This window comes from Canis aureus, chromosome 26 (genome assembly GCF_053574225.1).
Source record: "Canis aureus isolate CA01 chromosome 26, VMU_Caureus_v.1.0, whole genome shotgun sequence".
NCBI lineage: Eukaryota > Metazoa > Chordata > Mammalia > Carnivora > Canidae > Canis > Canis aureus.
Window position 1 is genome coordinate 52,173,706 of NC_135636.1, and position 13,294 is coordinate 52,186,999.

A 13,294-nucleotide genomic window follows, 5' to 3' on the forward strand; every position below is an offset into this window, starting at 1 on the left:
CCCAGCCCCGCCGCCCAGAGGCGCGCAGAGCCGCTGAGAGCGCGGGCGCAGCCATGGCCGGGGCCCCCACGCTGGCCCTGCTCCTGCTCGCGCGGCTCCTGGCCGCCACCCTGACCGGGACCGGGGCGCAGGTGAGCGGGCCGCGGCGGGCAGCGGCGGGGCGGGAGCGCGGGGCTGGGCGCCGGCGTCGAGCAGCCGCCGGGGGACCCTCCCCCCGCCCCGCCCGCGAGTGAGCCTGGAGCCCGGGACGCGTGGGGACCTGGCGCGCCCCGGAGCCCACGGCCGGCCTCGCCGCAGGGCCGAGTCTGGGCGCCCCACCGGGTCCCCGCGGACGCCGGACGCCGGGACAGCTCGCCGAGCCCAGGACGCTGCCCTGTCCTCGCCCGGCCCAGGGTCCGCCGCCACCAGAGGCACAATGTCGCCTTTGTTCCTTAGGCTCCCCGTGGGGCCGTGGCGCAGCCCCTCCTGGCCGAAGACCGACTGCAGATACCGCCAGCCCGAGGCTTTGGGGGGGCCTCCGAGGCAGGCGTGGGGCGGGGGCTCGGGACCCAGGAAGAGGGGACGCCGCTGGGCTGACCCGAGGCCAGCCCCGGGGGACCGTCCCCACCAGATGGGGGAGGGCACAAATGCCTAATGACATTTCTCCGTTTCAGAAAGTGGGACCTCAAGGCCCCCCCGGTCCCCAAGGGCCACCTGGGAAGCCGGGCAAGGATGGCATTGATGTGAGTTCAGGGGTGGGAAGGGCCGGGGAGGGTTCGATGGGGTTCTGGCCCGGCCCAGCCTCCCCGAGCCCCCAGGCCTGATGGACTCAAAACCAAGCCCCACTGGCCAGGGCTGCGAAATGGGACACAGACGGCCCTTGCGCCCGCTCAGGGTTCACCCCACAGGGACTGTGTCCACAGACGGGGAGGGGCGCCGCTCGGTGGTCTCTGGGCTGGAATTGGGCACTGAGGTGTGAGGGCCCAGGCGGTGGAGGGGACTTGGGAGCTGGCTCTGCCCCAGACACGGTGCCCTCCAAGGGCATCCCAGGTCAAGGGCGGCCCCGTCCTGCAGCCTGCCTCCCCCAGGACCGTCTGGGGTGAACCCCCAATGCAGCCACCAGCATGAAAGGTGCTCCAGGCCTCTCCTCACCCATAATGTGCCGCAGGAGCCCCCTTGACCGGTCCCTCAGCCTCTCTCTGAGTCTCCGAGGGCCTGGATGGCCCGGGGTCTCCTGTCCACCCCAGGCCTGGCCGACCCCGACCCACAGGGTGCTCAGCGACAGCCCCATGGGAGTGGGGTAGGGGAGGGCAGCGTGACCCAGGGCTGGCTCCCATGCTCCTCCCAACCAGGCCTGGCCCCTGGTCCCCCAGGACTCCCAAGCTGACCGGAGTCAAGTTGAGTCATTCCTTCGGGCGGGGGGGCTCCCTCTTAAAAACCTGCCCTGGAAGACTCAGTTAAAGGGTGTCAGGCTTAGTGGTCATGGGTGCCTCCTTGGGCCTCGGTGAGACTGGGGTGCTGCCGGAGAGGCAGGCGGCCTCTCAGTGCCCACAGCCCACCCTCTGAAGATTCTTAGGCTGAGTGGGGGCTGCTGCAGGACAGTCCCTTTCTCCTGGAGGCTCTGTCCCTCTGCCCTCAAATGGTCCTCAAGGGTGGGCCCTGTAGGGGCTGAGCCCCGGCTGTCCAGCTCCCCCTGTCCCCAGCTCCCACCTCTGTGTCTGACCCCAGAGGGGAGGCACCCCCAAATGTGGATGACTTGGGGTGCCTGCATGTCATCCGCTGGGGCCTCTGGGGCCAGCTGCACCCCCCTAGGCCCCACCTTTCAGGAGACGCTGCTACATGTGGGTGTCTTCCCCTCTGCAGGGAGAAGCTGGGCCTCCCGGTCTGCCTGGGTCCCCGGTGAGTGTCCAGCCCCAGTGAGGGGAGGAGTGGCCCTAGAACAGAGGGGTCATTGACACCCCTTCTCACCGCGCCGGGCTGGAGGCCTCAGAGGGCTCAGAGCAGGGGCCTGGCCAGGAAGCGGGCGGGAGGGAGCGTGTGGGATTCTGTGTGTCTCTGGGTAGGGGCTGGCTTGCGAGCTTTCTCTGTGCCAGGCAGGCCAGGTCACTATAGCGGGTTAGGGGTCCCCCAGTGAGCTTTCATGCAGCTGTTCAGGCTCGGGAACTCAGGGTCCTGGGGCACCCTGGGGGTGGGGGGCCCACAGAGGAGCACACTGCCCGACACTTGGGGGGCCAGAGCAGCAGGTGAACGAAGCATCCAGGTGAATGTCCCCCAGGTGTGATGGAGCAGGAGGGGGCAGCTGGAGGGGCAGCCTGCTGGGGCCAGCAAGGGGGGCCGAGGCGCCCGAGCTGGGGGGCTGCAGGAAGGCGGGCAGGGCCTCTGGGGCACAGGGGCTGCTCCTCAGCTGCCTAGCTGCCTGGCGGTGCCCCGGCTGGGAGACACTTCTCTACTGGGGAGGCCAGGGCTCTGGGCTGCGCCTGCGCTCACGCCTCTGCTCCCCCCACCCCCTTCCCCCAGGGACCAACAGGGGCCCCAGGGAAGCCAGGGAAGCCAGGAGAGGCCGGGCTGCCGGGACTGCCCGGTGTGGACGTGAGTGCCCCCCCCACCTGGAGGAAAGGGTTTAATCCCCAAGTCTACCTTAATTGCTGTTCTCCAGCTGTGCCTGCTGCGTCCCAAGAGAGGCAGCGGATGTCCCCGGCAGGGGGCCTCTGGCCTTCAGCCCCGACCATGCCCCCTCCCCCTCCCCCGACGGAGCTGAAACCGCTGCCCCGCTTGCCAGGGCCCCAGGCCGGCGCCAGGCCCCCGGGCTTCGTGAGGGCCGAGCAGGGCTCTGGGAGGGGCGTCCGGTGCGCAGCCGGCCGGAGCGGAAGGGGCCACCCCAAGGCTCTGTCCTCTCTCCCCAGGGCCTGACAGGGCAGGACGGACCTCCCGGACCCAAGGGCGCACCTGGGGAACGGGTCAGTGCCCCCCGCCCCCTCCCCGCACTGCACGCCCTCAGCTCAGGAGCAGGTCCCAGGTTCCGTGGGGTTCTGTGGGGCTCCACGTCCATGGGAGGCGCGGGCTGGCGAGCGGCCAGACCACGGAGTCCCACGCCGGCCTCTGGTCATGGTTGTCCTTGCGTGCAGCCCGGGTTGGGGGATGAGCAGCCCTCGAGCGCGTCCTCCTGGGACCAGGCCAGCTCCAGGCTTCGTGGGGAGCCCCTGGGGGAAGGGACACAGCAGGGGAGGGGCCCCGGGTGCCAGCACTGGGTCCCTAGCGTGCGCCTTCCTGCTGCCTGGGCGCCGGCCCTGTGCCACTCGCTCTAGTCATTTCCTCAGCCGATTGGGGGCAAAGGACGTCGCCGCCCCGGCCTCAGGCGTCTGTAAGGCAGCCTCGTGGGGGGCGGGGGCAGGTTTGCACTCAGAGCTCTGGGAGCCTGGGCCCAGCCCTCCTGACCGCCGCTCTCCTTCCGCAGGGAAGCCTGGGACCCCCGGGGCCTCCCGGGTTGGGGGTGAGTATCGCTTCCCCCCCAGGCTGACGAGGTGGGGGCCCCCCCCGGGAGCCTCTGCAGGGCTGGCTCCGGGCTGTGCGCTCTCTCCCCAGGGGGGCGTCTCCTGTGCCAGGCGCTGCCCCCCGGGGCGCCTCCCTCCTATCCTGGGGGGGCGACAGGCAAACCTGTCCTGGCCCTGCAAGTTCTGACCCTATGCTTGGCCTTGCAGGGCAAAGGCCTCCCCGGACCCCCCGTGAGTACTGACCACCCTCGTGCCCCCCACCCCGTCCCCCCGCGTGTGCCCAGCCCTCTCAGAGACAAGCTGAGGGGCCTGGGTTCCTGTCCCTGCAGAGGGGCTGACCAGCCCTGCGTGGGGGCCTCAGAGCTCTGTGGGTGCAGAGCCCCGCATCTCACTCTGTTTCCTCCCCCAGGGAGAGGCAGGAGAGAGTGGTGTCCCCGGTGGAATCGGCCTCCGGGGCCCCCCGGTGAGTGGCTGCCCCTGAACTTCCCCCTGCTCAGAGCAGGGCCCTGCCTGTCCGGCCCCCCAGGGCAGCCACCAAGGGCCTCCCCGGCTTCTCCTCCCTTCCCTCCCTCTCCCCCCCACCCCCCCTTTCTTCGTGGAGCCCTGACTGCCCCCAAGGACGCGGACAGACCAGGGATGTGCCTTGGACGGGAGCACAAGGCCAGGGCAGAGTGGGAGCACCCCGAGGGCACAGGCCCGGGAGGCTTCCCTCTGGAAGTAGCTGGTCCCCTCAGCTCAGGCCGAGGCGGGCCCTGCTCCACCTCACTCGTCATTCCCCCCAGGGACCCTCTGGACTGCCAGGCCTCCCCGGCCCCCCCGGACCTCCCGGACCCCCCGTAAGTCCTGGGCAGGGGGCCCCAGAGCCTCTCAGGGCAAGTGCCGGGCATGGCAGGCTTGACAGCCTGTCCCCGGGGCCCCCAGCCCCAGAACCCACGCCCACCTGGGCTCCCACCCACCTCCCAGACCTGCGCTGGGCCGCTGACGGGGGACGGGCAGGGCCGGGGCAGGTGGTGTCTGGTGGTGGTGGTGCCAGCGCGGGTCTCGGCGGGGGGCCGGGGAGGGCGGGGTCAAAGCCAGCATCTTTGTGTTCCAGGGTCACCCAGGGGTCCTCCCTGAGGGCGCCACTGACCTTCAGGTAGGCGCGCAGCCATCCTTGAAGGGGCCCCCAGCTCGGGGACCCATGTGGAGAGTGGCCCGTCCCTCCCGCCGAGACTCCCCCACAGGAGGGAGGGACAGGCCTGGGCACCCCGCCACCGGCCGCGCAGCTGTGACCGAGCCGCGGGGCTCCTCAGGGTGCGGCCGTGTCCCGCGTCCCGACGGCTCCCGCTCCCCCCGGCTTTGAGCTGCATGCGTGGGGAGCAGCGTCTGGGGAGGCCCCGGGCCTCGCGGAAGGGCCGGCGAGGAGGGAAGGCTGGGTCACCCTGCGTCCCGCGGCCTGGCCAGCTGGCGTCCCAGGGGGAGGGCTTGGCGATCTTCCGGAATCGGGAGCAGAGGTCGATGGCACCGGCTCTGTGCCCCATCAGCTGTGGAATGATCTAGAAAACCCAGCGCCATCCCTTGGGTCTCACTGCGCCCCGGGCCTAGAGCATCCCACCTGTGCCCCCAGGACACCTGTTTGCTCCTAAAGCAATTTGTGTCCCGAGGAGAAGCGCAGCCTGAAATTTGCCGCGGGGACGCAGGACGAAGGCCCCTGTGCGGCCAGCAGCCACCATGGAGCCGCCGCCGAGCCGGAGGCCGGGGCTGTGCAGGAGCTCCCTGCACCCGCAGCCACCCTGAGGCCCTGCCCGGGGTCCCCGGAGGCCCCGGTGTGCCCGAGGCCCCTCCGCTCGGGGGACGGCCCGTGCCAGGCCCTGGGAGCCCGGGTCTGTCAGGTCCCAGGTTGTCTGGGGGGTCTGACCCCTCTGTTTTCCGACAGTGCCCGGCCATCTGCCCACCAGGCCCCCCCGGTCCCCCAGGAATGCCGGGGTTCAAGGTGAGGCGGCCCTCCTCGCCCCAGGGGACACAACAGCCTGGTCTAACGTGGGGCTGGAGGTCTTGGGGGCAGTTGGGGGGACCCACGGGTCCAGAAAGCCCCGGCTGTTGCAGGAAGAAAGGGCTGACTTCCCACCCAGCGGGGGGCCCTGCTCCGTCCCTGTCCCTGTGTCCCTGCTTGACTCTGCTCCACACGGAGTGGCCACCAGGACTGGGGGGCACTGGGAGAGGGCTGGGGCTGGGGAAGCCGGACTCAGGCCCCAGCTCCCTTCGCTGGCCCGGCCCTGCCCCCTTGCCCTGTCCTCAGTTTCCCTGCAGGGGTCTGTTTGGGGCCGCTGGGGGTGGGCTGTGACTCCTCGCCCCCACTGGCTTTCAGGGGCCCACCGGCTACAAAGGAGATCAAGGAGAGGTCGGCAAGGACGGCGAGAAGGTGACCGTGGGCCACAGTGGGGCTGGCCGCCTGGGGGGGTCTGCCTGGGCAGCGGGGGTGCTGGGGGACAGGCCCGGGCGGCGCTGGCAGGGGGCAGGGCCGGGGCTGCACAGGCGAGGGTGGGTGAGGGCGTGCTGGCCGCCTCTGCCGCTGCTCAGGGCAAGTGACTTGGACCAGGGTCTCTGGACAGACCCCACCTGCCCGGTCTCACGGGGCCGCTGCCCGCGGAGGAGGGGGCTGTCCGGGTGAGGCTGGGGACACCATGAGCCCCCCAGGCGGCCCCACAGCAGCCCGGCAGAGGCGTCTGGAAGGGCTGGGGGCTTTGCTGGAAGCCGGGCTGTGGGGACCCCTGGCCTCGGAGGCTCCACGGAGGAGAGGGCGATGGCCCCGCTGCTCGGGCTCAGGGTGGGGGTGCGGGGTGCGGAGAGCTGCCGGGGAGCTGCGCCCACCCAGCTGACGCCGCTTCACCTCCGCTGCAGGGCGATCCTGGCCCCCCTGGGCCCGCTGGCGTCCCTGGCTCTGTGGGGCTGCAGGTGAGGGGGGCCTGGGAGGCTGGGGGAGGGGGAGGGGAGCCCCTTGGACGACCTGCAGGGGGGCGGTGCGCCAGTACCCACCAGGGGAGCCCGGCCGGGGTCCTGCCTCTTGCAAATCCCAGGGGGGTGGGCCCCCCGCTGCCCCCTCCAGGGCGAGTGGCACCCCCTCCCGCTTCCCCTCCCGCTGCCCCTCCAGGGCCTGGCCTGAGGCCAGGTGTTCCTGGGACGACTGCAGGGCCCTCTGGGGCTCCAGGCGGTGCAGTCCTGGGGGGCTGCTGGCCCAGGCCCTACCTTCCCATCTCCCTCCTCACAGGGGCCTCGGGGACTCCGAGGTCTGCCCGGGCCGGCCGGGCCCCCAGGGGATCGGGTGAGTCAGCCAGCGCCAGCCATGCCCCGTCAGCCCGGCCCTGGGGGGCTGCCTCCAGATGGGGAGGGGTCCTGGGGAGGGGTCCTGGGGAGCCCGAGAGAAGGCGCGGACGTGGGGGAGGATGGAGGGTTAGGGGCCTCTGGGCGGCGGGCGGCTGCAGGTGTTCGGCTGGGGCTGCCCGAGGATGGAGCCCAGTCCCCTGGGGGACGCGGGCCAGACCCCCCCTCTCCTTCTCAGGGTCCCATCGGATTCCGAGGGCCGCCAGGGATCCCAGGAGCCCCCGGGAAAGTGGTACGTGTGCATCTGGGGGGGCGGCCGTGCAGGTGCGGGCTGTGCTCCTCCTCCTCCTCACGCACCTCCCCCAGTCCCATGCGGCCCCTCCCCGGGCTGAGTCCTCTCGTGGCCCCGTCCCCTGGGCACCCCCAGCAGGTGGCACCCCTCCCTGGGCAGGTGTCCAAGGGCACATCCAGGGGGCAGCGGGTCGAGTGACCAAGGAGCCTGTTCTCAGTGGGAAGTGGGCATTCTGGTCTCCACACACGGGGGGAAGGTCAGCACCCCTCCGCCCCCCTCAGCAGCCCCAGTCGCGCCTCCCCCCACCCCCCCCAACCCCCCGACCTCGGCCGGGCTGAGCCCACCAGTCTCCCTCAGCTCAGCTGTCCCGCCATCTCTGGGACTTTATGTGTTGTCCCACCGCCCCCCCACCCCTCGGCACCCCCTCTACCCCCACCCCTCCACCCCCTCCATCCCCTCTGCCCCCACCCCTCCACACAGCCCCTCCCCCCCACCCCCTGCACCCACTCTATCCCCACTCCTTGGCACACCACCGCCCCCCACTGCCCACCCCTCCGCAAACCCCCACCGTTCCATCCCCACCCCTCCACACACCCCCACCCCTCCACCCCCTCCATCCCCTCCCCTCCACCCTCTCCATCCCCTCTACCCCCACCCCTCCGCATACCCCCATATCCCCACACCCCCTCACCTCCAACCCCATCATTTCAGGGTGACAGAGGCGAGAGGGGCCCAGAGGGTTTCCGCGGCCCCAAGGGTGACCTTGTAAGTAAGAGAACCTTGCTCCTCTGGGTCCTTCCTCCAAAACACCTGCTGGGGGGGGGGACACCCAGAAGGCACGTGCCGGGGTGGGGGGCTGCGCTCTCCTGGGCCCGGCCTGCTGGGGTGCTGGGCAGTGGCCCCGTGGCTCTAACGAGCTCCCCTCGAGGCCCAACTCGGGGTGCGAATTCCGGCTGCTGACGCTGCTCCAGCCGCGGCGGGCGGGGTGGGCTCGGCCGGGCCGTGCAGCTGTGGGCCGGGCTGACAGAGAAGGGGACTCGCGTGAGCAGGTGAACAGAAGCTGCCGGATGACCAACTGAGGCGACCGTCCGCAAGCCGCCATTCGCCGCGGTCACCTTCGGACCAACCTCGCCGCCCCTGGACGGAGCGCGGCGGCCGCAGGGGCACGAGGCGGCGAGGACGCTACGAGGAGTCCGGGCTTTCCCCTGGGCTTCGGGGTGGGCCACCGCCGCTGTCCCCAGCCCCGAGCACGGCGCCGGCCCCGACGTGAGGGGGCCGCCTAGGCTGCCTGGGAATTGGGGGCGTCGGCTGCGGGGAGCATTCCTCAGGGGCCAACTGTGTGTCTTTCAGGGCAGACCCGGCCTCAAGGGAGTCCCCGGGATGGCCGGGCCGGGCGGGGAGCCGGTGAGTACCCACGGCCGCGGTGCCGGGCGAAGCAGGAGTCGCGGCCCTCGATGGGTCCCGTCCTCTGTGGCTGCGCCCCCGACAGTCCCCCTGCAGCCGCGGGGCCACCCCGGCCGGCACGTGGCCCCCAGTCGGCCCCCGATCCCACTGGGCGCAGGCCCGGCGTGGCGCACACGGCTTGGGGGCCCCAGTCGAGCTCGTCCGCCTTCCAGGGCCGTGCAGCCAGAAGGGTGGCCGGGCAGGACCCGTGGGCGCGGGTGTGGGGCCCCCTGGGGGTCGTGGGGCTGCCTGGACCCCGCTCTCGGGCCCCGTGGGCTCCTCCGCCCGCCACCTCTGGGAAGGCGGGGCCGAGGGGGCACGAGAGGGAAGCGGCCTGCTGTCCTGCTGGCTTCCCAGCCTGCGCGGGGTTCTCCGTCCCCAAATTTGTCCAGACGGTGGGGTCGGGAAGGCCACTGCCCAGCTCCCCAGCCTGTTCCGTGTCTGTGACACGGGCCACCGTGTCTTGTGGGTGCCGGGGGCGGCACGGGGTCACAGCGGCCTCAGCCCCCCGCCGGGTGCCAGCAGCCCTCACCTGCAGGCCCAGGGCAGCCCGGGCTGCGCGCACGCGGTGCCGGGAGGGGAGCCGGGGCGGGAGGAAGGGGTACCCAGGGGGCCCAGCAGGCCTCACGCCATCGCGTGTCCCCAGGGAATGCCAGGCAAGGACGGCCGGGATGGCGTGCCGGGACTGGACGGCGAGAAGGTTGGTGAGGCGCCGGCGGCCTAGGCGGGAGGGGGGTCTGCGGAGTTGGGCCTCCCGGGCCTCAGCACCCCGTCCCCCGATCTCCCGCAGGGAGAGGCCGGTCGCAACGGTGCCCCAGGAGAGAAGGGTCCCAACGGGCTGCCGGTGAGAGCTCGGGCTTCCTTCGGTGCTCGCGGGGCGGGGCTCAGGCCCTCGGGTCCCTGAGTGGGGGCTTGCGCCGGGGGAGGTGCTCCCTGTGGGGTGCTCCCTGCGGGGTGCTCCGCAGCCCTGACGCCTGCCTGTGATGCGCAGGGCCTCCCGGGTCGAGCAGGGTCCAAGGGCGAGAAGGGAGAACTGGTAGGTGGCTTCTCTGTGCTGGTGGGGGGAGGGGCAGCCCGGCCGGACCTGGAGGGGGAGGGGCGGGGGGGGGGGTGCGGGGCGGCACCCAGGGCTGGAGGGGAGGGAGGGGGAAGGAGGGCGGCACTCAGGGCCCTCCCGTCTGTGCAGGGCCGAGCTGGAGAGCTGGGGGAGGCTGGCCCCTCGGGAGAGCCTGGCATCCCGGTAAGTGTTCCCCTGCCCCGTGCACCCCCCGAGTCCACGGACCCTGCTGACACCCCTATCCCCTTGTCCTCGTGCAGGGGGACGTTGGCGTGCCTGGGGAGCGTGGCGAGGCTGGCCACAGGGGCTCGGCGGTGAGTGAGGGGCTGCGGTGTGGCGTGGGGGGGCGTGGAGTGTCACCATGACCCAGCCTCTGTGGGGGGCGCGCGGCCGTGTCTGTGGTGACCCCGTGAAGGCCCCGGGGCGGAGAGGGTTGGGCCCAGCTGTCCCGTGTGCGCAGCCCTGCCTGGGGGCAGGTAGTGAGGACCCTGGCCCGGGGCTCAGGCTGCCGTGGATGGGGGGCTTGGACCCAGGACGACTGCCGCGTGGGACCGGAGGGCGAGCCTGACCTCGGCCACCCACCGCCCCGCCCCTCTGTCCCCGGGGCCCCTGGGGGGGCAGAGTGGACTCACTTCCTGCTTCTCTCTCTCAGGGGGCTCTGGGCCCACAAGGCCCTCCTGGAGCCCCTGGCGTCCGCGGCTTCCAGGTGTGTAAGGTTTGGGGCCAGACTGTGTCCAGGAGCCGGGGGGGTGGGGGGGTCCCCCTGGGGTCCTTTGTGGGTGCTGACGAGCTGGGTCCTTGTCTGTAGGGCCAGAAGGGCAGCATGGGTGACCCCGGCCTGCCGGGTCCCCAGGGCCTCCGAGGTGCCTCAGGTGACCGGGTGAGTGGCTGTGGGGGTCAGTGCTCCAGGCTCCACGGGGGCCTGGGGGGCGCTGGGGGGCCTGGGGGGCCGGGGTGGGCTGTGGGGCCGGGGTGGGGGCGGCCTCATCTGTTGGGTTTGCCAAGGACCTGGACACGCGGTGCCGCTGTGTGAAGACCCCACCCCCTGTCGCTGTTTCTAACTTTCTGCTGCTCCTGTGACGGGCGGTGGAGTCCCCGTGGGGCCCCTGCTGTCCCGGGACAGTCGGGCACAGAAGGCAGCACAGAGCCCGGCTAGGATCACTGCGGGTGGGGCCCAGGGGACGCCCACCCAGCCCTCCCTTCCTACCCGGGGGTGGCGGGGCCACCGAAACCACGGGCCTATGGCCGGGCCAGGGGGCCCTTCGTTAGCTTCCAGGCGGGAAATCTGAAGGCGTTCCCGCGTGTCCCAGCCCCGGGAGGTCACACCTCGGCCCCCGCTCCGTGTGCCAGGCTCCCACTCCTGCCGCGATTTGAGCAAATGGGCAATTTTTATTTTACTGTTCTCGGGAGAGCCCAGCAGTTCCCCGACCCGTCCCTAACCACACGGTCCGCGGCGCCGCCCCGACGACTGCTTGTGCGAGGGCCGCGCAGTCCGTGGCACCCGGAGCGCCCGCGGCGGAGGAGCCGTGAAGCAGCCGTGGCACTGCCCGCGGGACGGCGCTCCGGGGCCCTAAGACCACGGTTCTTTGGGAAGATTCCAGCACCACCAGGGCAGGCGCGGAGCGCTGGGGGGCGGCAGGGCTGAGCGCGGGAGGGCTCTGCCTTCGGGGGGCTCCGGGCTCCCTCTCATGCTGACCTCCTCTGTGCCAGGGCCCGGGGGGAGCTGCAGGCCCTAAGGGAGACCAGGTGAGTGGGCGCCGGGGCTCAGGTCCCCTGCACGCGCGGCCGGCAGCCCAGCTCCCCGTCGTCTCTCTCCCTTGCTCCGGGGGGACACCCAGCCCCACTTCACGGTTGGCTCCCGGGGGTGCGACCCCCCTGACCTGGGAATGTGACCTTGTGAGGGGCGGCGGGGCGGTCCTGGGCCTCAGGCCCGCTTGTGGGAGCTCAGAAATGCATCGCGGGAGGGGGAGGGGGCGGGCCTGCCACCTCCCGGAGGACCTAGAGCAGTCCCAGCGCCTGCGGTTCTGCTGGGCAAGAAGGCCGGCTTGTCCTGTCCCCAAGTGCGGTCAGCCGGTGCCCCACCCTGGGCCCGGGGCTCGCGTGCCAGCTCCCGGGGCCCGGGGACAGCTCTCTGACCTGCAGGCCTGTTGTTTCAGGGCGTTGCAGGTTCCGACGGCCTCCCTGGGGACAAAGGAGAGCTGGTGAGTGGGACTGGGGTTAGGTCGGCCTCACTGATCCACAGGTGGGAAGAAACGCCACGCTTGGCTTGCGGGGGGGGCGGGGAGGGGCGTGGGCAGCCCCGGGGAGGCCGAGGCTGTGGGCGGGGCCGCAACTGTAGCCAAGACACCTCGGGGCTGCGTGTGCGCCTGCGTGGCTTATCCTGCCCAATTCCTGGACGACCTTGACCGGTGGGGCCCTGGGACCCCATCCCTGTTAATCCCATGGGGGGCCTCTGGCAGTGGACGTGCAGCTGGGAAGCGTCCCGAGGACACGCTGGGGACGGGGAACCCCAGGCACAGCGACACTTAGACGCTCGTTATTTATTACGTGATAAGAAGGAAACAGGAAGCCAAGTAAACGTGTGTAAGGAAACGTACCAAGCAGATGCCGCAAACACTCAGGGAAAATAAGTCACACAGACGTGAGTGGGTGGAACACGATCCCAGCGAGACACACAACGTCCCCGGGGCACAGTGGCCGCCCGACGGCCTCAAGCAGCCCCGTGGTGGTTTTGGGGCCGGTCTCCGTCCTCCCCAAATCGCCCTGCGCGAGGGGCTCCCACCCAACAGCGTGTCAAACACCCGCTCTCTTGCAGGGTCCCGGTGGCCCGGTCGGACCCAAAGGAGAGGTAAGCGGCTGCCGGCCGTTCCCACGACAAAATCCAGAGGAGACGTCGGCGGGCCTGCCGGGGAGCGGGCAGGAGGGGGGGCGGGGGTGGCGCTGCCCCCACTGCTCGCGCCCGACCCGCCGCCTCCTGGTCCCCTCTAGGCTGGCAGTCGAGGGGAGCTGGGCCCCAAGGGCATCCAGGGTCCCAACGGCACCAGCGGCGTCGAGGGCCTCCCGGGCCCGCCCGGCCCCGTGGGCTTCCCGGGCGTCCAGGGCGTGCCCGGCATCACCGGGAAACCGGGGGTTCCGGTAGGTCTTTCCGTTCTTGAGGGCAGCGTTCGGTGGCATCGGGGTGGCGGCCGGGCAGGGCACGTCGAGGAGCGCCCGCCTGCCCCCGTCTGCTGACGGACTCGCGGGGTGAATTTCAGGGGCGAGAAGCCAGCGAGCAGCACATCCGGGAGCTGTGCGGGGGGATGCTCAGCGGTGAGTGCCCCCCACCCCGCGGGCCTCCCGCAGGCCTCGCGCCGCCCGCACCCCGGCCTCCTCCCACCCAGGGGCGCCCCGGGCAGGCCCAGCAGCCTGTAGGCCTCGGGGTGGTCCCGTCTGCACCGGCGGGGCTCCCTCCCCCCGGGATTTAACAGAGGCCGGGTGCGCGGCGGGGCAGGGGGGTGTCCCCAGATGTCTGTCCGATGAAACGCCAGCGGGGACCGAGCCCTGCGCCCTTGCAGCGCTGAGGGACTGAGTGGCCGTCTCTTGGCCTCTCGGACTCCCAACCGAGGCCTGCGCCTCACTCCCTGGTCCACGGACAAACGTAGCAGCCCCGGGGCCCCTGCCCCGAAGCCAGTGGGGCGACGGCCGCCCGCTGTGGCTCATCCTACTCTGCAGTAAACGCTCGCATCTCTGTTT

General features: G+C 71.7%; 1 protein-coding gene across 2 annotated transcripts in view; it reads left to right on the forward strand.

Annotated features, from left to right (window-relative positions):
* The window catches only part of COL9A3 (collagen type IX alpha 3 chain), a 15,966-nt gene continuing 2,672 nt past the window's right edge, over positions 1-13,294 (forward strand). The window contains exons 1-29 of one of the 2 annotated variants that reach the window (XM_077873860.1): positions 1-131; positions 654-722; positions 1,843-1,878; positions 2,497-2,568; positions 2,883-2,936; positions 3,434-3,469; positions 3,678-3,701; positions 3,880-3,933; positions 4,253-4,306; positions 4,564-4,605; positions 5,386-5,442; positions 5,818-5,871; positions 6,351-6,404; positions 6,718-6,771; positions 7,009-7,062; positions 7,774-7,827; positions 8,413-8,466; positions 9,152-9,205; positions 9,296-9,349; positions 9,497-9,541; positions 9,692-9,745; positions 9,823-9,876; positions 10,215-10,268; positions 10,371-10,442; positions 11,273-11,308; positions 11,719-11,763; positions 12,378-12,410; positions 12,551-12,697; positions 12,817-12,871. In XM_077873860.1, coding sequence (XP_077729986.1) covers positions 54-131; positions 654-722; positions 1,843-1,878; positions 2,497-2,568; positions 2,883-2,936; positions 3,434-3,469; positions 3,678-3,701; positions 3,880-3,933; positions 4,253-4,306; positions 4,564-4,605; positions 5,386-5,442; positions 5,818-5,871; positions 6,351-6,404; positions 6,718-6,771; positions 7,009-7,062; positions 7,774-7,827; positions 8,413-8,466; positions 9,152-9,205; positions 9,296-9,349; positions 9,497-9,541; positions 9,692-9,745; positions 9,823-9,876; positions 10,215-10,268; positions 10,371-10,442; positions 11,273-11,308; positions 11,719-11,763; positions 12,378-12,410; positions 12,551-12,697; positions 12,817-12,871 — 1,603 coding nt within the window. In that variant the 5' untranslated portion in view covers positions 1-53. The remainder of the gene's footprint in view (positions 132-653; positions 723-1,842; positions 1,879-2,496; positions 2,569-2,882; positions 2,937-3,433; positions 3,470-3,677; positions 3,702-3,879; positions 3,934-4,252; positions 4,307-4,563; positions 4,606-5,385; positions 5,443-5,817; positions 5,872-6,350; positions 6,405-6,717; positions 6,772-7,008; positions 7,063-7,773; positions 7,828-8,412; positions 8,467-9,151; positions 9,206-9,295; positions 9,350-9,496; positions 9,542-9,691; positions 9,746-9,822; positions 9,877-10,214; positions 10,269-10,370; positions 10,443-11,272; positions 11,309-11,718; positions 11,764-12,377; positions 12,411-12,550; positions 12,698-12,816; positions 12,872-13,294) is intronic. The other variant, XM_077873861.1, reaches the window with a different exon arrangement.